The sequence below is a fragment of the Lontra canadensis genome, unplaced genomic scaffold (genome assembly GCF_010015895.1).
Source record: "Lontra canadensis isolate GAN:19392208 unplaced genomic scaffold, GSC_riverotter_1.0 scaffold8, whole genome shotgun sequence".
In the NCBI taxonomy this organism is placed as follows: Eukaryota; Metazoa; Chordata; class Mammalia; order Carnivora; family Mustelidae; genus Lontra; species Lontra canadensis.
Window position 1 is genome coordinate 31,820,933 of NW_022631002.1, and position 24,378 is coordinate 31,845,310.

The 24,378-nt window shown below is 50.9% G+C and overlaps 1 protein-coding gene across 4 annotated transcripts in view; it reads right to left on the reverse strand.

Annotated features, from left to right (window-relative positions):
- NOD2 (nucleotide binding oligomerization domain containing 2) overlaps positions 1 to 18,766 on the reverse strand; it is a 34,990-nt gene extending 16,224 nt beyond the window's left edge. For 3 of the 4 annotated variants that reach the window (XM_032854500.1, XM_032854499.1, XM_032854501.1), the window contains exons 1-4: positions 18,697 to 18,766; positions 12,886 to 13,352; positions 6,535 to 6,640; positions 1,816 to 3,631 (exon numbers count right to left, since the gene is read on the reverse strand). In XM_032854500.1, coding sequence (XP_032710391.1) covers positions 1,816 to 3,631; positions 6,535 to 6,640; positions 12,886 to 13,344 — 2,381 coding nt within the window. In that variant the 5' untranslated portion in view covers positions 13,345 to 13,352; positions 18,697 to 18,766. Of the gene's footprint in view, positions 1 to 1,815; positions 3,632 to 6,534; positions 6,641 to 12,885; positions 13,353 to 18,696 lie in introns of those variants that run through there. The other variant, XM_032854502.1, reaches the window with a different exon arrangement.
- Between the last annotated feature and the right edge of the window lie 5,612 nt (positions 18,767 to 24,378).

Consider the following 24,378-nt stretch of genomic DNA (forward strand, 5'->3'; position numbering starts at 1 on the left):
AGGAGTGACGCAGGCTTTCCTTAACTGAGAAAAGAGAGGATCCACTCATTCTATGGGTGGACTGGTCTATAAGGATCAACCAGGCCAGTGGTTCCCGACCTCTTGGGGTTTGAGGACCCCTTTGAGAACGACAGGTCCACCATCCAGAAAAATGTTCATATTTTGTCAGGAAAAAGACTCCCACAGACAGGCCTCAGACTTCTTGAGTGAAAATACGGGGATTCCTCCTTCCTGGGGAAACAGAATCATCTTCATTTGCCTGGCCAGATCCACTTTCCCTCTCCACCTGGCTCTCGGTCCTGAGGAGCTGATGCCCACGGATGACAGCAGCAGCCACCCAACTCCAGGTTGGGTGATCAAGGCATGAGCAGAAAGAGGAAGAAGGGACAGGGCCCCATTCTCCCAGCTTCCTATAGTCTCTACTCCTATCAGAGAGCCTTCTCCACACCTGCCCCCCAAGCCCTTCTTCTCCAGGCCTACAGAGGGTGACAGTCCCATCCCTACCCCCACCCCACAGTCACTGGCCCCAAGACCTTGCTGTAACCCTTTAGGCTCTTCCTAATTGCTACCCAAGCCTCTGAAAACGGTCCCTTTATTAAACTTTCTGCAAATCACTGAATTTAATTGTGTTGACTATTTCTTCCTGATATATTTTTAACGTATACTATCTATACTACACATGTTCACCTACAAAATATGCTACATATTGTGTTATTATTACCTTATATTTATAAACTTATGAGCATGGACCCTATATAAGGGACAACACAGGCCACCATAGTTTCTAACAGATATGCATATGTTTGCTCCAGAGAAAAAGAAAATCTGGCTGCTTTGGCTCAGGGAAGGTATGCCATCCTAATATATTCAAAGAGAGGTTTGTCCCTTGCTTAGGGTCAAATTAACGTCATGTGGGATAGACCGAAAACCCCAGAGGCTGTGAGTCGATTTTAACGTTAAGCTACCACTTCTGCTTTCTCAGAGGTTTTAAATAGGGAGCAGGACATGCCCTTTCAAGGCAGGGAGGGAAGTGGGGGAGCCTGCAGACTCCTGGCTGCCAGACCTGGGCATGCCCTCTGCGTGCACCTGGCCCAAGACGTGGACAGAGGCCCCCTGGGGGCTGGAATAGACATTCTGAAGGGGGAACCTCCCACCTCCAGACGGGGGTCCAGAAGCAGTACAGATGATGGCATCATCTCACGGGGGTGCCATACCACATGAGGGATAAAAGGGCAGGTGCCATTCTGCAGCCCCTTCCAGCTCTTGGATCCCTAAATTCGCATCTCATTGTGATCTCAAAATCTCTCATGGGGACTCAGTCACCTCTAAATTGTGGGTGGTTCCTAATAACTCACACATAATACACAAAACTGGACGTGTCACTTCAAGGTTCTCATGGAGCCCCCAAAATCTATCCCTGGGGCAGGCTGCTTATGGGGAGTAAGGACTTGTCACCAGAAAGATGTGATCTGTTCAAACCAGCTCTGCCATCTCCGGTGTCGTGGTAGACCAAGGACTTTGGTTCTCTGGGCCTCATACAGAGGATAACGGGGAGACGGCCCAGGGTGTTCACAGAGATGAATGGAGTTAGTTGTAGGAAGTGAATAACACAGCGCCTGACAGGCAGGACACTCCATAAGCATGGGGTCATCATCACTGTGAAACTAAGGCCCAGACTGGGGAAGGTACTGGGCTGGAGTTGCTTAGAAAGGGGTGGTGGGGCCCAGACTCCCAGGGCCCAGTGCCGAGCTCCCACAATGCACCTCAGCGCTGGCACTGCCCCACACCGAGCCAGCGCCCCCGAGCAACACTCACTATAGAGCCTTGCAGACGTTGAGGCAAGGCAGCAGCTGCTCCACACCAACATCCCCTACAGAGTTGTGGTCCAGCTGCAGGGCCACGGGATGCCGGAGGTGCCGCAGCACAAATGCCAGGGCAGCACACTCCGCGGGGCCCACGCCACAAAACGTCAGCTTCAGGTGCCCGACCTTGAGCCCCCGCACGGCCTCCCAGGCCAGCCGTTCCTCCTGCATCTCGTACAGGCTCCGGATGAGCCAGATGAAGCCAGGCATGGCGTGCATGCTCTTGGCCTCCCCCGGCACGGCCGGAGGGATGGAGTGGAAGTGCTTGCAGAGGCTGCGGGACAGACAGCTGCGGGTGCAGGCCTGACGCTGGAGCAGGGCCTTCTCGGACACCTGGCTCCCAGCCAGCAGGCCCTGGTGCTCCCGGGACAGCAGCCCCGCCAGGAAGGCTGCTGTGATCTGGAGGTTGTGGGGCTCAGCCTCTTGCAGCAAAGCGGCCGTGCTGCCCTCCTGGTGCTCTGAGCGTGGCACGCACATGGGGGGCAGCAGCCGGGCCAGCAGCGAGCTGCGTGGCCCGTGACAACTGAAGAGTTGTCTGAGCAAGGACGGCGACAAGTCAGCACTAAGCACAAGGTACAAGGCTGCAAAAAAACACTGGAAGGTGATGTGCAGGAATTCCAGGGGGGCTGTGCCCCCCTGCACAACGCTCTTGGCATGCACCAGGAAGCCAAGAGAAATGTCCTCGCGGTCGATGTGTGCTGCCTGGAGCTGCTTGTCTGAGAACACATAGCAGCATGTGCCCAGGCCCCAGACAGCCAGCCGGCCCAGGTGCAGGAGGGAGGGGAGCCTGCCTTGAAGCAGGCCGGGTGCCAGACCGCAGGGCACCGAGTCTGGTGGGGAGGCATGCAGCAGAAAATGCTGCAGGATCAGCAGGTACAGATCCGTGGTGGTCTTTGGGGACCCGCCACCATGCAACAACAGTTCCTGGTGGCATTTGGACACCATCCATGAGACAACAGGAAGGTGGCACAACCCATGCAGGGGTGAGGTTGCTTTGAGCAGGCGGACAAGGCGGTCGGCCACCCCTGGCTCACGGTGGCACTTCCTCAGGTACAGCTCGATGCCCTCTTCCGAGAAGCCCTTGAGGTGGAGTTCCAAACGCAGGTACTTCCTGAGCAGTGCGGACACCGCATCCGGACGGCTGGTCAGCACCTTGCGCGCGTTCTTGAGCAAGTTGCCCTGCAGAAGGTTGAACAGCAGATTCTGGACAGAGGTGGGGTCGGTCGGAGAGCAGTGACGCTCACGATCCGAGAACCTGAACTTGAACTCGTCAAAGCCATCGAAAGTTAAGAGGACACGGTTGGGGTGGTCAAGGAGGAACTGGAAGACCTCCTGTTGGCCAAGGTCAGGCCAACAGCAGTGTTCAAAGAGCAGCGTCTGCACAGACAGCGGCTTGGCCACACACTGCAGCTGTCGGCAGCTGAATGGGAAGACGAAGAGAAATTCCTGGAAGTCGCGCCCTGAGGCCCACAACAGGTGCATCTGCTGTAGCAGCGTGCTCTTGCCGCTGCCCGCCTCGCCCACCACCAGCACAGTGTCTGCATCTTCATTGAGGTGGCCACGGGTGCCGAAGAGCTCCTCCAGGCCCAGCGTCACAGGGCTCTTCTGTGGGAGTCCGGCCAGGCCCCGCTCTGTCCGGACTTCCAGAACATTCTCTGTGTATATTTCCTCCAGGCAAAGATTCTCTGCCCCATCGTAGGTGCTCAGAAAGCGAGACTGAGCAGATATCGTGGTCCTTAGCTTGGACATATACTTCTTACATGCAGCATCTGGAAGACCGAAGAAGAGGCTGATGAGGTAGGACAGTGGGGAGGATGGGCTCTGGCAGAGCGAGGGCTGCACGAGGGCATGTGATGTTACACATGGAGAGAAGAGCAGGCATGTGCCAGCCCCGGCTTCTGCAATCGCAAGCTATGGGCTTTGACGACAGTTGCATAACCTTCCTAAGCCTGGGAATCCCCTCACCCACCCCCAGGCTTGAAGTGGGAAAATGGGGGTCCCTACCTTATAGGGTTTACATGGAGCAGTTAAGATAATTCATGTCAAGTGCTTCATTCAGCATCCAACACAGTACTCCAAAAATATTTGCTAGCGGCATTATTATTACTACTGACATCAGGAAGAGCTGTAGATTAGGGGCGCCTGGGTGGCTCAGTGGGTTAAGCCTCTGCCTTTGGCTCAGGTCACGATCTCAGGGTCCTGGGATTGAGCCCTGCATGGGGGCGGGGTGGGGGGTGTCCCTGCTCAGCAGGGGGCCTGCTTTCCCCTCACTGCCTCTCTGCCTACTTGTGATCTCTCTCTCTCTCTCTGTCAAATAAATAAATAAATACAATCTTTAAAAAAAAAAAAAGAGCTGTAGATTAGAAAGAGCATCAGGTGGGCACCTGGGTGACTCAGAGGGTAAGCCTCTGCCTTCGGCTCAGGTCATGATCTCAGGGTCCTGGGATTGAGCCCCGAATCGGGCTCTCTGCTCAGCAGGGAGCCTGCTTCCTCCTCTCTCTCTGCCCGCCTCTCTGCCTACTTGTCATTTCTGTCTGTCAAATAAATAAAATCTTAAAAAAAAAAAAAAAAGAGCATCAGGCTGGGGTCAGAGGACCTGCCTGCTGACGCCTGTCCAACCGAATTGGTTAGGATAGCCTTCGAGAAGCCTCTTCACCATTCAACCTCAGCTGCATCTTTCGAAAGAAAAACACAAGGTATAAGAGCCCGGCAGCCCAGTTTCTGAAGTCAGATATGCCTGCGTTTGAAAGCTGGCTCCCTCATTACCTTGTGCAAGCTATTCAACCTTCCCCTTCTCAGTATACTTATCTCCAAAATTAGGGACAATCCACAGGTTGAAGGATTGTTACAGGAGGAAACGAGATACAGTAGAATTGAGCAAAGTCTGACATATGGTAAACTCTTGAAAGATGGTGTTTGTTATCATGATACTGATGGGTTTGGTAGGCCTAACAGTAGTACCATGTCCCAATCCTCAGGATCTGTGAATATGTTACCTTACTTACGAAGGAGGGACTAGATAAATGTGATCAAACTAAAGAGACAGGGATTTTATCCTGGACAATCCAGGTGGACCTAGCACTGTTTGGTGTCAGGATCAGTGGGGTGCCGGGGTCAAGCACTTGGACAAGAGTCCTTGATCAAGATTCACTTCCCCATCCTCTTCACTTAACCCTCGGCAACCCTCTTACACACGGGGTGTGTCTACAAGGCTGCTGCTTTTCCTTTACCATCCTAATAACCAACATGAGCAAACTACTTTCTGTATCAGGAGTCAGTTCCCCTTTTAGGGAATGGGGAAGTGGTAGTCCAGGGCCCCCAGAGTGGGGGGACCTTTGGGCATCACGGCTTCACTGCTCCCGACCAAAGATCGGCGCCCTTATTCTCAACTCAAAAGCTAACAAGTAATTCTCCCAGAGCACACTTAGCATACTGACGCTCTGTCCCCTGTTTCTCTTCCATCCTCTGTGCCCAGAGCTGATGAGCATCATTGCTCTTAAAGCCCTTTGGATATACCAGGAGCACAGAACATAGATAACATAAAATATACACCTTCCTTTCTAATACCCTTAGATCTAACGCAGGTTCTCCAGATACCACCAATATAAAATTCTCCAGAAAAACAAGGATCTTTCATTTTAAAAATAAACACCGGTCAATTGTCAACCTCGGATTGGTCACCCTGGGGAATCTGACACCATGTCACAGAGTTACGACCCGTGATATCAACAGCGGACATTAACCAAGGCCCAACCCAGGGAACCGTGCTCTGGGCCATGCAGCCCCAGCTGGAAACTGATGTCTGTGCCCTGTTCTCAGGGAAACGGTGCATATCGAGGCGCCAAGCACCGGCTTCTAGCCATCCTTCCTGCAGGCAATGCTTGCCACCCAGAGGGTAGAGCTCAGAGTAGTAAATCTCTCCGCTAGCACCACCCACAGCTCAGAGGCCCTCACTGCCAATGACCAATCCCTATGGTGACAGGGGAACAAGACATACAAGGCTCGTGCCTGCTCTTTACAACGGACGATCTCTCTTCTCCCAAGGAAAAGGGAAGCAGCGGTGAAGACGGTTTAAAAACAGACCCATCCTCCCCACCTCAACCCACGCCTTCCTTGCCCCAGTTTTCATATCCGTAAATTGGAAAAAATGACACTGATTTCTCAAGGTTGCCATCAAGGACAGATACGATAAATAAAGCACCTTGCAAGGATGTCTGCCAGGTTCCAGCTGTGGGATCCAAGCCCCTCCCGTCCCTGGGTTGGGTTGGGTTGGTGGCTGTGTGCAAGGAGAGATACCACATTATCTAAATCTGTTGGGTCCTGCAGTTTCTGATAGTGAGCAGTAAATTGCAGAAATCAAGAGATAACAGCCCTATCTCAAAATGTACCCTTTGCAGCACAGATAATAAGAGTTTGGCTAGTGAAGCTCCAGTTATCACTGTCCAGCTCTGGAAGTAATAAAAGCTAATGCTAATATTACACATGGTAATCCTTTCAATCCTAGTGGCGGTGTTATCCTTGAAATCAGGAAACTGAGTCCTGAGGAGGCCCACAGGGCCAGGAAGTGAAATTCTAAAGGCCCGTCTCACTCCAGAGTTCTGCTCTTAATCAGGACTCTGTAAAGCCTTTCTTTCCCTTTCTGATGAACGGAGAAGAACATATAAGTATATACCTTCAAAAGGCACGGCCAACGAAACTGGCAATTTCTGAACATGACGTAGAAGGAAGGCAGCCAACCCATTCGCCTTCACTGTGGCAAGATCGAGGAGCCTCCTTGCCTATGGGGAGAGCAAAATAACATAAAAAAGTATCTTTCCAGAAAGGCGGATGGAGATGGTGTGGGAAGGTTTCTACTGATCACTAGAGTTTCATAGGTATCTCCCTTCCACCATAGTTAGAGGCCAGAAAAACCCCCAAATAGCAAGACGAGTTTAAAGAAGTCACTAGACGCTGCGTGATGAAGTAAACACTAGAGCACACACACACCCGATCTGGCTCCCACTAAAAAGGAACAACTAAAAGAAAAAAAAAGCCATAAATCTATAAACCTGCAAGGATAGGAAAAACAATTCTGGAAGTGAGAACTCATCTGGAAGACAGGTGATTGCATGGAGCCGCGAGGCTTGGCATACCACCCCTGAGCATGACACCCACATTTCCATCTCCAACCTCACCTGCTCCCCTGAACCTTGGACACGCACACCCGAAACTGCCTGCCCACCATCTCCACTTAGATGTCCCCAAAACACCTCCGACTTAACATATCCACAATCAGACTCCTTGTCTACACCCACCTGCAAACCTACAGCCTTCCTCCTCCCAAGCTAATGTCAATGCCACCCTTCCAGCTGCTCTGCCCCAGACTTCCAGAATCGCCCTGGAAGCTTCTCCCCTACAATCCGCCCAACAAATCCTGTTGGCTTGAACACGAACACATAACCAGAACAGCATAACAGAAGTAGAACGCTCGCTGCCCAAAGGGTACACACAAAGGTGAGTCGTATTTGTAATGTTGGATCTTCTAGTATCCATATTTTTTTAAAGTAAAAACCAATGTAATCCATTTCAATCATATATCTTATTTAGCCAAATATAGCCAGAATATTACCATTTCAACATGTAATCAATATAAAAAATTACTGAGATATTTTACATTCTTTCTTTCATATTAGGTCTTCGGAGCAGAATCCCCATCCTGGACCACAATTCCCAATCCCATGGCCACATTTCAAGTGCTCAATAGCCACATGTGGCCAGTGTCTACCCCAGTGGACACACAGCTAGAGAGCCCAGCCCTTTCTTGTCCCCTCCTCTATGCTACTGTCCAAGCCGCCATCAGTGCCCACCTGGAAAACGGCAAATGCTGCCCAACTGGTGTCCCTGCTTCTGTCCCTATCCCCAGAATCTATTTTCAACACCACAGGCTGAGTGTCATTCTTTAAAAGTCGGATCATACCTCTCCTGTTACAAATGTCCAAGCATGTCCCTCATTTTCTCAGAGTAAAAGCCCAAGGTCAACAGTAACCTATAAGGCTCCAAACAGACCAAAGTGCTGTCTGTGACCCTCGGGATCCTGCTTAACTTCTCTGACCTCCCCCCTTATTGCTCTTCCCCCACTCAGAATACCAGCCTCAGGGTTTCTGGAAACATCAAGCATGCTCCCACATCCAGGCCTTTGCTGGGGCTGTCCCCTCTGCCTGGAATGCTCTTTCTCCAGTTGTCCACATGACCCCTTCCTTCACCTCCTTCAAGCCTTTGCTCAAATATCACCTTCTTGAGAACTCCCCGAACACTCTATTTAAAATTGCCATCACTACCTCCATTCCCTGTAACTTTCAAGCCCCAGACCCACTCTAGTTATTTTCTACAGCACATCCATCACTTTCCAACGTGCCCTGTCATTTGCTTCCTTTTGCTTATTGTCTATCGCCCTGCACCGGGACATGAGCATCTCCAGGATGAGGATTGTTGTCTGTTTTGCTCACTGCTGTTTCCTCAACACCTAGAAGAGTGCCTGGCACAGAGCACGCATTCAAGGACTTGCCAAAGGAATGACTAGTAATGGACTTAGAAGAGCCCAGAAATCCAGATCTTAAGCCAACAGTGGGCAAGTTGAAAACCACATAACATGTATCTCAGACTCTGTAAAGATCTCTGGAATTAAGAGCATCAGGTACCTCCAGAACCAAAGGAAATGATTCAAGTAAGGAGGGTTGAGTCAACATGGTTTATAAAACAGATCTCTTGGGCACCTGGGTGGCTCAGTGGGTTAAGCCTCTGCCTTCAGCTCGGGTTATGATCTCAGGGTCCTGGGATTGAGCCCCGAATAGGGCTCCCCTGCTTTCCCCTCTCCCTCTGCCTACCTCTCTGCCTACTTGTGATCTTTCTCTGTCAAATAAACAAAATCTTTAAAAAAAAAAAAAAAAAAAACAGATCTCTTGGTCCCCTGACCCACTCCAAGCCAACTGCAACTGTCCCTGCCCTGCCATGGCAGAATATGGAGATTTATATCTGGAAAGGCTAAAACAGGGCCCCGGGACTGGGAGGCAGCAGGCACAATAAAGGAGGTGGGCATCATGCCCCCAAAAGAAGGTATAAATGACCATGTGCACAATGAGTGCTGAACGCAGAGACCTCTCTCCACCACAAGCACCAGCCAGCCCTCTTACTCACTGGGCTCCCACAACTCTGGCAGTCAGACCAGCCTAGGAGAAATGGTCTAAAGATACAAATACCATCACTTCCTAAACGTCTACAGTGAAACGCAAGGTAAACAGGTTTCACCTATAGGCTCTGAGTTTCCAGTAAGTTTTAGGGAGTCTATTTCAGTCATGAGCAGCCAACTAAGGAGCATCATATGCCCAAAGAAAGCATCTCATGTGGGAAAATAATGACCAACCCAAAATTTTATACCCAACCAAAATGTTGATCAAGTACAAGGAAACTTGTAGCTATATGCAAGCTTAAAATTTTAATTCCCAGATACTCATTTTACAGATTCTGGAAGATATCATCTCCCACAATAGAACAAACCAAGACAAAGGAAGACTAGATGACTCAGGATAGAGGAAAACCAACACAAGAGGACTAGGAAGGGAAATCTCAGGATAATGGCTCTACCATAAGTAGAAGGAGATTGGAGCAACGTGACTTAAGAGTCACACATGTTCAGGGGAATTATTTCCTAGATGTCCAGGCACACCTGGCTCTAATCCTTATCTATATTTGGCTCGTCTGCACCACAGGCTAATATCATTCTTTCTCTCAACCCCTGTGGCCTGGGTCAGCTGAGGACACCCATTTCACCCTTCTGAAGTATCTGGCTTCCCTATTCCTGGGAGCTGGAAGAGCCTTGGAGAAGCTTACAACTGAACATACAGAGCAGCCCACTTCCTCTGACTATTCCTGGACATCCGGCCTCTGACTCATCGCTGCCCTACCAGACCCTCCAGCTCTCAGGACTCACTCAATGACCTTGCCCACTGACTTCCCAGTGGGAGCCCTTAGAAAGCCTCCAAACGGTAAAGCCAAGACCAAGTCTCTGGGGCCCTGTTCAGTTTCCCTGCCCCTGGGAGCCTGCACCCAAGAAGGAGAGGCAGGACACCTCTTTCCTTGACACTGTTATGCTTGTGCTTGCTAGAACTTTTTCAAAACAAAACACATTGTTTGGAGAATTATTGCATAAGGTGTCAAAACTATGAAGAAAAGCAAAGAAATGATTTTACACGAAAGTCAGGCTATGGGTAGCAGTGGAGGAAAGTACTAGCAACATTCTATGTCTTTTTGTGGGTGATGGGAACATGTCGAAATCACACCATATGAAATTAAACACTTTCTTGCAGGCGTGTTACATTTCCCAAGTTAAAGGTGTTGCAGTTAATATCACAACAGTCAAGCTATTCAGTCTGACCCTGGCCTAGCAGCCTGAGCAGGTGCATGAGTCAGATGGACTGCTGGTTTGATAGCCTCAAGTCTGCTGACAACTCTTATACCCAACTGCGCAAGGTCATCGCACGAAGCCCCACATTTCATGTCAGAAAGAGAAGAGCATTTGCTCTGGGGACGATCAGGCCTGGATTGGAACTCTAGCTGGGCCACTTCCCAGATGGGAGGTTTGGGCAGTTCCTTTATTGTTAAGAAACAGTAGAACCAAAACGACACACCGAGAAGGTTGTAGTGTGGCTCAGAGATCACAACCTTCAAGGGCTATGGACCGTGCCTGGCACGTGGTAGGCATTCACTCAGCAAACAGCAGCATTTGGGTCTTTTAGGGATCTGGTTCTACAACTTGGATCTAGTTCTTGCAACCCTGCATCTAGTTCTTCAACTGAAGCATTTTCTCAGTCCTCAACCTGCAATCTATGACAACCGCCTCCTTCTAGAAAATTACAAGTTCAGTTTAGAAGAGTAAACAAAGCAGTCCTGGGTTGGGGGGATATGTCAGTTGGACATACCACAAATGCCAGCCACAATGAATCAGAAATTCAGCCGCAGAAGGCAACCCATCAAGTTGGAGAATCAGAGACCTCAGAAAAAGCTTAGAGAGAAGCTGCATTCCAGAAACTTAAACCTCAGGCCACCCAGTCCCTTGGGGAAGGCCTATAACCCTCAGAGGTCTTGTCCGCCACATGCTCTGCACAGTCCCAGCGACGGGTGCTTTTGCTGTCCACCCAGCCCTTTCTTAACATGGAGTTTTAGCTCATTAAAATGCAGCCTTGCTTCTTTCCTAATATTAGCATTTAAGGTTATAAATTCCCCTCTATGTTCCACTCTAGCTGTACCCCATACATTTTTATAAATCAGATTCTCATTACTATTTGGTTCTAAATTATTTTCTGATTTCCCTTATGATTTCTTCTTTGGCCCATGATTACCCTATTTCCTTTTCTCATCAATCCAAATACCTCCTCGATGCATGTCCTGTCCCCTCTAGGCTCGAGGCTACCTTCTCTAAACCCCTCAGAGCATCCACACCAGACCACACTGTTGAACACTTGATCAAAGATGACAAGACACAATCCTTGAACTTCCCAAAGGGGCTGATTCACTCTCCACAACGGATCACAAAAGACACCAGGGCAGGTGCAATGACAAACATGCTTTCTGGAATCCCCACAGGGCCAGGCTTGAGGACCTGGGGCCCAGGGTAGAACTGTAGGTTTCACGTGCACTGATGAGTAACAAGAGGGGCCCATAGCACGTGCGCTCTGTAAACATGGAGCCTCCTTGAGCCAGCTTTCAAACAGCCTTGAGGACGCGCTGGTTTATCCCATCGGTCCCAACCTAGACTCACCTAATCACCAAAGACATTTTTTTAACTGACAAATAAAAACTAGAAAATTCCCCAGTTCGGTTCATCCTCACACTGCCATTTAATTCCAATTCATTCATTCATTCATTCATTCAATAACTGAGGTGTTCCATCAATGAGTATTTATTTAGTGTCTATTTCAAGAAGCTTTAAGAGTCTGGCACATACTAAGCATCTAAACAGATTCTGGCCAACAGAGTGCCTGGGTGGCTCCATCACCTAAGTGTCTACCTAGGGCTCAGATCACAATCTCAGGGTCCGGGGATCGAGTCCCTCATCAGGTTCCCTGCTCAGCAGGGGAGCCTGCTTCTCTCTGGGCTTCTGTGCCACCCCTCCCTTGTGCTTGCTCTCTCTCAAATAAATAAATAATCTTAAAAAAATAGATTCTGGCTGAATAAATGAATGCATACATTAACAATGAACAAGGGAGTCAAGGTACCAGGTCCAACAGGGGACTTCCCTGCCATCAAACCACTGTTCTGGGCATTAGTTCTCCAGTACATAAAAGGGGATGTCAGTGACGGTTCCATCTGTATCTCAAGAGCTCTGAGGGTCGCTCTTTAGGGTAAAATGAATAAAGAGTTTCAAAACCACCCAAAAGACACTTTTCCGGTCTCCTGGAATGGCGTTTTCAGAGGGAGTTATACCCCAGCTCTGAATGTCTATCAGCCAAAAGCAAGTTCGTATCAGAAATCCAACGTAGACAAGTGAACAGCACTGGTCCACAGTGTGCTAATTATGAACGAGTAGCAATTAAATGTTAAATTATCTATTAAATATAATGTAATAATTAATTAAGAAATACAACTTAATGAATTCTGATGTTGAGCTGTAATTTAAGACCGTCAAAAAGCGTACAGAGTATCGTCATAACACAACTAATGGCGGCCAATGGGACTGATAACGACTGGTTCCTATGCGCTACACACTGCCAAAAGGGTTACACGAATCAAGTCACTGACTTCTCCTGAGAAACTTACTGACGTTTCACAGATGAGAAGAGACGGGAGATTAAGGAGAAAGAGTTTCCTCTGTGTCCTGAAGACACAGAGAACGGGTCCCAAACAACTTTTACCTGCCTGGCGACCTTGTTAGGGGGAAGGCCAGCCCCCGTGTCTCCCCACGGGGCTGACTCCCCAAAGACAAATCCGTCCTGGTGACTAAGCACCCTTTTCCCGTGAATTCTGATTACCCAAGACCCAAGTGCCTTACCCGCTGGGAGGACGTGAAGATGGGCAACCGGATTTCATCACATTCGTACTGGCTGATGAAACCGTGCTCCCAGGCTAGATCCAGCACGCCCTCCACGTGGCTGTGGAGCCTCCTGACGATGGCTGGCCGGTGACTCTGCAGGTCCCGGGCTGGGTGGGGCGAGTGGGGGTCCCAGCAGCTGGACAGCTCCCGAGCCTGGTAGTCGGTCTGGGCCTCCCGGACGGCCGCGATGAGCTGTTCACAGCCCCAAGTGCCCTTGTTCCAGAGAGTGTCCAGGAGGCGCCTGGCCAAGTGTGAGAGCGGCTGGCCCAGGAGGCTGAGGCCCTCGTAGTCTTCCCAGGAGAGGACTTCCCAGGAAAGCAGCCAGTCCAGGATGCTCTCGAAGCCCTCCAGGGACCCCGAAACAAGCAGCCCCACCAGCTGGCTCCTCTGAGCCTGGAAAGCCTCCTGGGTACACATTTCATAACCTGGGGAGGAGAGTGAGGTCATTGCAGAACTCTTCTGAAGGCAGGCAGGGGGCAGTGGGGGCGGGGGTGGGGAGTGACGAGTCAGCCCCACCCCAACTCTGAAGAGGCCATGGCTCTGCTGGGACATGACCCAGTCCAGGATTCCAAACTCCCCCTTGTCCAGATGTACAGAATGAGGCCCAGACAAGGCAAAAAATGGGCTCGGGGTCCTACAGAGAGTTTGAAGCAGCCAGGAGTTCAAGCAAGGCTCCTGGTTTCCAAATCTGCACTTCATCCCTGGCTCAAGAAGGCTTGGTAAGGCTTGAGCTGATAGTCAGAGCAAGGATTCCCAAGGGATCTGGAAATTAACTCTCTTTGGGTCCCTAGGAGCCGCTCTGCCCTGCTGGCTGGATTCAGGCGGAGGGCTGTGCTATCGCCAGTAACAGCTGATATTTACTAAGCACATGCGAAGGGCTGCCAATCAGTCTAAGTGCTCCCACATGTGAATTCATTCAACCCGCCCAACCACTCTGAAGCAGGTGCTGCAATCAACCCATTTTACAGATGAAGAAACCGAGGCACCGACAGGCCAAGGGACTTGTACAAGGATTCCCAGGCAGATGAGGTGGAGCTGGGGTTTGAACCCAAGCAGTGTGATTCCAGAATCCATGCCCTTAATTCCCCCACATTTGGGATCCCCCACAGGGCCCCAAAGCCCATGCCTGCTAGGGTAACCCACCACAACCCCAGGGGGCAGACCAGAACATTGCTATAAAGATCTCAGCCCAGGTGAAGCAAAAATCCAAGTGTACACTAAGTCAGTTCAAAGTTCAGGGGAGCATGGACCCCAGTTGAAACCACCTCCTTCCCAACTATCTCCCGGCCCAGGCCCTCGCTTCCCTCCCACTCTCTCACCACCACACATTTTATGCTGTCATCTCTGCCCGTGGCTTACTCTGGGCTCAGCCTTCAGGCTCTGGGCTCTGGGAGTTTGAGGGGAAGTTTTTGATTTCTCCGAGCTCCAGGCCCCGGGAGGGTCCCCAAGCAGCAGAGAAAGTCTCTGAGGTGGGTCCATGCCGCGACTGTCACAGGGATCAGGGACATGGACGGGTGCAGTGCCCAGAGAAAGCGAAAGCAAAACGGAAAAGGAAGAGGAACACCTCCTTCTTTTTCCAAAACACGGACATTCTGAGTTACTCGAGGGAGGAGACGTCAAGGCCCTTGGAGACTTTGTCTCTCTCCTGTTTGCTGTTTATGTGTCTCTCCCCCTTCTCGGCCCGAGTAGAAGCCTGGGTCTTACTCATCCTGGCATCCCTAAGCTTGGCACAGGGCAGAGCCTCGGGGAGGTACGGTGGGAATGCTCATGAGTCAAAAATCTACCGAGGAAGGGGAGGGCCTGGAATATTCTGTGCCTGTCCTCCTATGCCAGCCAAGGAAAGGGAAAGGAGACATCTCCAACTCAGACTGTTGCCAGCACTCAGGTTGGAAGCCTTGGGCTGGCCAGAGAGGATACAAGGTAAAGCAAAGTTGCCTGCATGTCTGGAAGCTCAGGAGGGCATTCCCCATTTAGAGGCTTCTATAGGGCCATTCTCTCTGGCCAGGCAGGCCTCCGCCCTGGGCCCACGGCCAGGCAGAGAAGTCAGGAGGGCAGACATGGAGAGATGGGAGAGGGGAGAACAGGACAGGTAGGAAGACCTCTGGGCTTGGCTCTGGCATGACTCTTGGCTGTGGAAACCCCAACGCCACTGCCACTCCTGCCCAGGACCTGGGGAAAAGAACCACCACCCTCTGGGAAGAGCCCAGACATGGGGTGGGCACTCTCCCTCTAACCCCATGCCTGGAGGGCAGGCGTGCAGCCAGGAAATAAAGATGCTACAAAGTTCACATGAGACCGGACAATACCTACTCCTCTTACCTAGCCGATGCCTGAGGATGGACAGCTCCTCCCTCCTCTGTATCCAGAGAACCTAGACCACACTCTCCCCCTGCAAAGATCATTAGGCTTGATGGAGCAGGCACGGCCTTGAGCAGGAAGGCCAAGGCTGAGTGGCACAACGCTGGCAGGTCTGGATTCACCCAGACCCCACTTCCCGGGGAAATCCCAGAAGGACGGCCTGGAAGCCAGAGTTGGCCAAGCTACTGTGCAGTAACTAGGGCCTTCTCATCAGTTCTGCTGTAAAGCCTTGTGCATCCACCATGACCTGCACTGAGCCACTCCCTGGACCTGAGACACACCCTCCAGTTGTGCTCACGCCCCCCCCCCCCCGGGGACAACCTGGGAGAGTAAGCAGGAGTCCTTCCCAAACACCCCAAGTCTGGAGCAACTGACAAATGCTTGAGCCACACACATCCAACCAGTGACATCAAGGATCTGCAGACACCAGGAAGGAGAGGCAGGCCCGAGCTCTAAGGGCTGATGCTCTGTCCCCCTCAGCAGCTGGAAAGTCCCAATTCTTCCCTGGCCTCCTTCCAGAAACCTCAAAGCAGGAAGAATCCCCAAGGATGCATTTGGTCAAAACCCTGTCTCTGAGCAGGCATTGTCCTTTCTTGCTGTAAACGTCCCTGGGGGAGAACCTGGCCTTGCTGCGGTCCTCAAACAACCAGCTCAGGAAGTTCACCATCATGTCCAACTTAATTTTCTCCTGCTTTGGCTTCAATTGGGCATGAGAGAAAACAGATGACAAATCATCCCCTATTTCATAAAAATTGTCCCTAAAGTCCTGTTTCTTGCCCCTATATCACCTCTTCAGACCATTTCCCACCAACACCCAGAGCCTTCTCTTCCTCTGGCAGCTCCAATTCCAAATTCTCCAACTTCCCTTCACAGCAGGAATCCCGTCTGTTGTCTGCACTGCTGTCCTCCATTCTTTCCCACCTGTCCCCTCCAGGCACAGCCCCCCAGACTGTCCTTGTCTCAGCTGGGTTCTCAGCCCTCGACCAGCTGGCTAGGCCAAAGGCATCTATCAGAACGGCTCTCTCTCCCCTCGCAGCACGCTCTTCCCTGCCATTGGGGACACCCCATCTCTGACTTCTCCCATCCCACTGGCCACTCCGTCTGTCTGTCTCCTTGGCTGGCTCCTGCTGCTGCGAGCCCCAGAACTCCCAGGTCGGGTCTCTCTTCTCTGTACCACTCTCTCCCTAAGTGAGTTCGCCGGCTCTTACAGCTCTAAATGCCAGCCCCAAATTTTATTTCCAGCTCCAAACCCCCGATTAAACTTTCCCAGTTGCCCCTAGGCACCTGCCCGTGGACCCATAACTTGCATCTCAGACATAGTAGGCACAAGTCAGCATTCCAGCTCCTCCCCCTAAACAGCCCCCATTTCAGGAGATGGCAGCTCCAAGCTTCCAGACTCTCGGGCCAAAAACCTTCAAGTCATCCCCAACTCCACCTTTCTCTCACATCCAAATCCTCCTGACCCTACCTTCAAACTTGACCCCAAATTGGAAAATCTGATATTTTCCCATGGCCTCTATGCTGTGCATACAAGCCCCCAGGGTCTCTCCCCAGAATGGCAATGGCGGTCAGGTCACTACCCTCCCCCTCAACCTCCTGCCCTGACTCAGAGCAGGTGACTCCTCTCTTCAAAGTCCTCCAGTGGCTCTCACTGCACTCGGAGTAAAAACCCAAGTCCTCACAGTGGCCTTCAAGGCCCCAGGCAATGGACCCCCACTTCCCGACCCCTTACCTCTCCACATTCATCTCCTACTAACCTCCCTAACCCACCCCACTCCCCACTCCTCACCCATCCTGTTCCAGCCTCACAGACCTCCTCCTTGCTCCTGGAACAAGCTGGACCTGCTCCCACCAGGCATGCCTCTCTGCCTGAGGTCCTTTGCACAGACTCTGTGCTCTTCCCTCCAGAGGTGCTCTGTCCTTCCCTTCAGATGTTCACATAGCTCACCCTTCACCTCCTTCAAGGCTCTGTTCCATTGTCACCACCTCCGAGAGGCCCTCCCTGACTATGCTTTATAACCCTGCAATACCCAAGCGCAGCCCTCACCCCTGTTGTCTGCTTTGTTTTTCTCCACAGCACCTCTCACTGCCTGATAGATCATGTATATACTTATTTGATTGCTGTCCTACTCCTTTCTAGAATATGAAATCCATTAAGGCAGGGAGTTTCATCCGGACTTTTTTTTTTTTTTTTATTGCTAGAGCCCAGTGTCTCACCCAGTGTATCGATAAAGATCATTTGAATGAATAAAAAAGTGAATTGACTCTACATGGCTCCGGGGGACAGAAGTGGAAATGAGCGGTGGAAATCTGCAAGCTGTCGATTTTAGCTCAGTGTAACGAGAGCTGCAGGACGATGAACAGGCACCCCCATAAGTCATCATCACTGACCAAATGCAGCCAGAGGGGTCCTGCACCAGGTGGGAGGTGGGTGGCCTAAATAGGGGTCCCTTCCAGCCTCAGCTCCCCAACTGGCAAAGGGGATCTGAGTAACCAATGAACTTAAGGGCACAGTGATGGTGACAGGAGAGCAGAGGCAACGGGAGTGTCACTCTGATCTTCACCAAGGGGACAGGTGACATGGCAGACAAGAACAGTCCATGCGGAGACCAAGGCCACACGAAGAAGAAGCCTACAGGGTCAGAAAGAGGGAGACAACCAAGAACAGACACACAGCCAGGGATCCAGCTGTGGGAGGAGATTTGGGGAGGCTTTTTAGTTTCCTGGAAAGCAAACAGTAGGACAAGATGGCTGCTCCCTGACATGAGGACCAAAGGACAGGGCAGAAGGCACAGAGGATGCAAGGCTGGGCAGGCCCCGGTGTGGGCCCCTGTGGGAAGGGATGGGGATGAGCAGAGGTCTGCACACCCACCAAGGGAAGGAAGGAGGGAGGAGGCTCCCCTAAGAGTTACAAGGCCATATGGGCAGGGTTAGGGACCATCCAGGCAGTGCTACCTATACCCACCCATTCACAGGCATGATGAAGATGGGGAAACTGCGGCCCAAAAAGAGGAGTCTCAACTGAGAGTTGAGGAGGCTTCCTCTAAGAACTGAAATCTCATTCCCAGGCCAGCCCTGTGCCTCGGAACTTCTCCTTCTCAGGCTCCCCCTCCAAACCCGTCAGGATCGCAGCACACAGCCTCTCTCCAGACCTCAAAGTTTCAGGGGGCCCGGAAGTCCTGCTCACACCCCCAAGCCTCCTCATCCTCTGTAGCCGCTGTCCGCCAGGGGGCTCCGCTACCTCGAGACTCCCCCTTTTCCCTCGACCTTCCATTTAGACCCCAGGACTCCCGAAGGGAAAACCAGGGTATCCCCTCCCCCAAGCCCGACGCCTGGGACAGCTCAAAAGCCAAGTGTCCGAGTCCCGGGCGCAGCTCCCTGCGCTCCGGTGCAGGGTAGAGGGGCACTCACCGCACAATCACCTGCGCCCCAATTCCGCCTTGCGGTCTGGGCACAACCCTCAAGGCTCGGACTTCCACTCCGGCTCCTCTCAGGCCCCGCCCCTTCTGTCCCGGCGGCCCGCCCCCGCGCTCTGCCCACCCACCCCGCCCGGCGGGCCACACCCCTCCGGTCCGGACACCCCGCCCCCCACGCCCTAGCCCCCGGGTTCAGGCGCCCCTCCCCCGCGCTGTACCCACCCACCCCGCCCTACGGGCACAACCCCGGCCTGGGCGCCCCGCCCCGCAATGGGCCCACCCATCCTGCCGGGTGGGCCACACCCCCCCTTAGACCCCGGCCGGGGGGCCCAGCCCCGCGCCCAACCCTGGGCTGCCCAGAGGCTTCCCGAGACTAGGCAGGAGGGCGGAACAGGAACAGGCCTGGGCAGCTCGTCAATGGGACCCCGGGCCAACTGTGTCCCACTTAGTGAGCCACATTTGTATTAGAGGGAACCAGAGACCCGCTCCGGAAACACGCCCCATACATCCTGTGGAAGGAAAACCTAGGAAAGCTGTGGGAGCCAGAGTTAACCGCCGCACCCTTTGACAACCAGGAAGCCCATAGTCATCTAAAGCCTTAAATACTGAGAAGTCCCAGAACAGTGTTCTCAAAAGTGTGATGGGTTTACGTGTCAGGTGAGAATAGAGCGAGCATTTAAAGCTCTGCAAGCCTTGTGATTCAGCTGGAGCAAGCCCTCGGTGTTTGGAACTAATGGGGCTTGAGCCTCTGTCTACCACTGCCCGGTCCACTCGGCTCTGTTAGGATGTCTAACTAGAATTTAACAGCGCTGTTTTGTTTCCATTAAATTACATTTATTTCATTTTATGGTTTCCAGTTCTTCCGAGCAAGTGACACTGGTTTTCCGTTGAAGGTATTAAAACGTTCCTTTTAAAACGCTCATATTTGGAAATTTTCTCATGTAAACCAAAATATCTGACATTTTTACATGATGCTTATTATGCGCCAGGCTTTACCTATATTAACCCAATCAATCTCAGCTACGGGATACTGGCTATCATTATTTAAAATTTATAGATGAAGAAACTGAGGCACAGAAACGTTAATTAACCCATGGGTAGTGACTGCAGAGCTAAGGTTTGCTCCCAGGCGTCTGGCACCAAGGTTCTGGCTCTGATCACCACCCCACATTGCCTCTAGGTATATACCTGCACAGGCGCGCGCAGTGGCCTGGGGTGGGGGGTGGCTGCTGAGTTAGAAGGACTGCCTCTACCCCAGGGAAATCATTCCGATGGTCCACAGATCTATCTACACGATGTTGACCACCCTCTTATCTGTAACGGTGAAATTACTGAAGAACGCCGACAGAGCGACTGAAATGATTCATCTTCTCTCCTATCCCATGGCCAGCCTGGGAGCACATTTTTCAGCTTGACCTTCAGAACAGACTCAGAATGCAGCCACTTCTTACTGTATCCACCACAACCACCTGGGTTCAAATCACCGTCGTCTCTCCCCTGGGTTATGACAAGAGCTCCCAGCCATTGTCCGTGATTCCAGCTACAGTCTTCAACACAGCAGCTGCTGGGAGTCGGTCTAAAAAAAGAGAGAGAGAGTGTGTGTGCGAGAGTGAAATTATATCACTCCTCTGCTGAAACCCTTCCAATGAGTCCCATCTCAGAGGATAAGCCAGTGGAGGTCCTTGAAATTGCTGTTTGCCCCCAGTTCCCTCTCTGAACTACCTCCTCATTCATTCTGCTCCAGCCACACTGGTCTCCTGGCTGTTCCCAGAACATGCCAGGCCTGCTGCCACCACTGGGCCTTTGCATTTGCCATTCCTTCTGCCTGGGATGTTTTTCCTCTAGAAATCTACATGGCTCCCTCCTTCATCTCTTTCAGGCCTTTACTTAAAAGTGTGACTTTCTCAGGGAGGCCTTCCCTGACAATTCTAAGTACAACGGCAACCCCTCCCCCTGCACACCTTTCCTTGCTTTATTTTGTATTTTTCTCCAGCGCACCTCTCTGTATACAACACCTTGTGTATATTTCCTGTTTCACTGTCTTTGATGTTAGTCTGTAACAGAAACCTTTCTGTCTTGGTCCCTGTCTTATCTCAAGGCTTAGAACAAGAACTGGCATGCGATAAAAATTTAAGTGAATGTACCAACAATGATGATCTAGTCTAATAACCAAGGAAAGTGGATGAAACTGGAGCCCCCAAGAGTCACAGAGTCAATAAACATCATGTTGGGTGAAAGAATCCAGATGCAAAAGCATCATACTCTCTGATAACATTTATATAAAGTTCAAAAGCAGGAAAAACTAAGGTAGGGTGAGGGGAGCCAGGATAGAGGTTACAACAGGGGAAGAGGTTAGAGGTTGTGACCAGCAGTGGGGACAAAGGGGATTTCTGGGGTGCCAATAATGTTCTTCTTTTTTTTTTTTTTTTTTTTTTTGTATCTGAGTGGTGGTTACATGGGTGTGAATTCCTTGTGAAAACTGATCAAGCTAGACGTTTACGATATTTGCATTTTCCTTTACGCTCGTTGTATTTCAATAGAAATTTATTTTTAAAAGATGCTACAGAGGTATGCTTTTTAGCAGAGTGAGACACCATGGTATATGGCTAAATTTAAAAAGTTAGCTGCTTTTCAACAGAACACCAAGACGAGCGAAGGAGGGAAAGTAGTCTTTTCATCCAATGGTGCTGGGAAAATTGCACCATTTGCCACAAGCGCATGCACAAGAATGAAATTGGTCCCCTACCTCATATCTACAAAAATGAATTCAAAATGGGTCAAAGACCTACATGTAAGAGCTAAAATAAAAAACTCTTAGAAGTAAATATAGGTGTGAATCTTCGTGACCTGTTATGTCTCAGAAAACCCATAGCAAGCCCCCCCGCCCAGTCTGTGGCCCCAGTTTTAAAATCCCACAGTATTGGGGCACCTGCCTGGCTCAGTCAGAGGAGCACTGACTCTTGATCTCCTGGTCATGAGTTCGAGCCCCACATTCAGTGCAGAGATTACTAAAAAAATAAATAAATAAATAAATAAGCCCCTTTGAAGGTTTTTTTTTTTTTTCTGAAAAATAATTTTTATAATAATATTGGGTTTAGGTATACAACATGATGACTCAGTGTTTGCAAATTTTATGAAATGATCACCCCAGTAAGTCTAGTCATAGAACATAGCCAAAGAATTGTTTCTTGTGATGAGTTACTCTCTTAACAACATCCCAATAAATGATAGCGTATACAGTATATATAGTATTAACTGTACTTTATAGCTTCATGATTTATTTATTTTATAACTGGAAGTTTGTACTTTTTGACCCCCTTCACTGATTTCACACCCCCCACACCAATCCATTCTCTATATCTATGAGCTTTTGTTTCCTTGTTAATTTCCACACGTAAGACATTGCCAAGTGTTTGCCTGATCTATTCCACGTAGTATGTGGAAGGTCGACCCATGCTGTTGCAAATAGCAAGAATTCATTCTTTATTGTGGATGAATAATATTGCATTATATCTTGGTACTACATTTTTTTTACCCATTCATCCGTCCACGGACACTTGGGTTGTTTCCTGTTATAAATAATGCTGCAGTGAACATGGAGATGCCAGTGTTTTTTCAAATTAGTGCTTTGTCTTTGGTTAAATACCCAGAAGTGGAATTACTGGATCATACGGTAGCAGAAATTCTGAGAAGTTTTGTTTTTTGTTTTGTTTTTTCTTTTTTTAATTTATTTGGAGAAAGAGCACGTGTGAACAGGGGAGGGGCAGAGGAGAAGGAGAGAGAGAATTTCAAGCAGATTCCAAGCTAAGCACAGAGCCCGACACAGGGCTCAATCTCAGGACCCTGAGATCACGACCTGAGTTGGAATGAAGAGTTGGATGGCTCAACCAAATGAGCCACGCAGGTGCCCCGGAACCTTTGAGAGTTTTGAAAGGTTTCTGTGTGTCCACCCAGCTACAGGAAAACAAGATAGACATCACCCGATTTTGCATCACCTATGAACACCTCACCAGTTCGGGTTTTCTTTGCCACACTTGTGGGGACACACCTTTATCAAAGGGGGCATGTCAGTGTTGGAGTGTCAAGCTCATCAGACACCTGGAGCCGTGGTGAGGGGTAGTGCTCACCCTTCAGTTACTTGCCCAGTGGTGCTAGGAGTGGTGCAGGTTGCAATTAAGGAAAGCAGATTCAGAGAGGGGTGGTGGCCTGCCGAGGTCACATGTGAGTCATGGGTCCAATCACCCCTTCTCTGCAGGCACCCAGTCGCCCGTGTCTCGCACTACTGCCGAACGCCCACTATGTGGCAGGCACTGGGGAAGGCACTGGGGACACAATGTTGACGCAGGCAAAGTCCCCGTCATCATGGCATTTAAGACTGGCAAAGAAGCAAAATAATGGTAGGTCTTAACAGAGGGGTCAGGGAGGGTCACGCTAAGGAGGGACAACCGAGCCATAGAATGAGAAAGAACCAGTTGTGGAAAGAACCAAGAGAGGGCTGCTGCTGGCTGAAGGGACCGCGAGGACAGGGCACCAGGCAGGCTGAGGCCAAGAGAGCAGCCCGGGCAGGCTGGCGTGTGGCAATGCTGGGCGTGGCACAGGGCGAGGTCAGGAAGTGAGCAAGTGGCAGGTCAGGAGGCCTCCAGAGGGAGTCTGGACTTAACTCTGCCTGTGGGAGGAAGTCACTGAAAAGGTCCAAGTTGTCTGAATTCTGGAAGAGACACCCAGACTCTGAGATGCCAGCATTTTCCTGTGGTGCCCTTTCCTCAGGCTTTGGTGTCAGCCCGACAGTGGGGGGACACCCTGTCTTTGCCCCCATGTTAACAGAGCCTCGCCTGCCCTTCTCTACCGCACACAGCTCTGTGTGGCCCAGGGGAGCCAACAGCCAGCCGGGGGCCAACCGTGGCCACCCTGGGCCCGCTCAGTCCTTCCCACACCAGCCAGACACCCCTGCGTGTTCGGGGGTTTCCGGAGAACACCTCCTGCGCCCAGAAGAGGAAGCAGCAGCTTCCACACACCCCTCCCCCACATCGGCTGGCCGCTGAGAGGCTCGAAGACTCCAGGCCCAGGTAGATGGGAGAAGGATACAGAGCCGGCATCCCCCCAGCCATACCTGGCCCTCTTTGGGGTGGTGGGGGGCAGAGGTGAGTGAGGTACAGCCCCTCACTGGCCCACCAGCCAGAGGCACGCAGTTCAGGCTACTGCCCTCGAGCGCCCCACACCCTGACATACATGGATACCCTTTCCATGGTGACAGCACTGCCCAGCCGCGGGACCTGGTGGCCATTTCAATAAACAAGGCCGGTAAACATGGAGGGAAAGCACAGGGACTCCTACCTCACGCCATACATGAACAACTACTCTACGGGCATTAGAGAACCCCAAATGAGAAAGGCACACTGGAAAGGTGTTGAGAGCATCAGAAGGGGCCAACATCTTCTTCCGTGGTTGCTAAGAACCAGAAGTGTTTGAAGTGCCTTCTGCGTCCCAACTCTGCTTAAACCTCCCAGTGGCTTGCCAAGGTGTTGCAGAATCAAAGAGAAAGAACAATGGAAGAGAAATCTCTCCACGGTTTTAAGGTACCACATGCCCTGTGAAAGCCAAGACTGATAAGGTTGAATACTTTCAAGGTGGCAACTTGCGTTCATCCAAAGACCATATTTAGAGAGTTAGAGAGTAC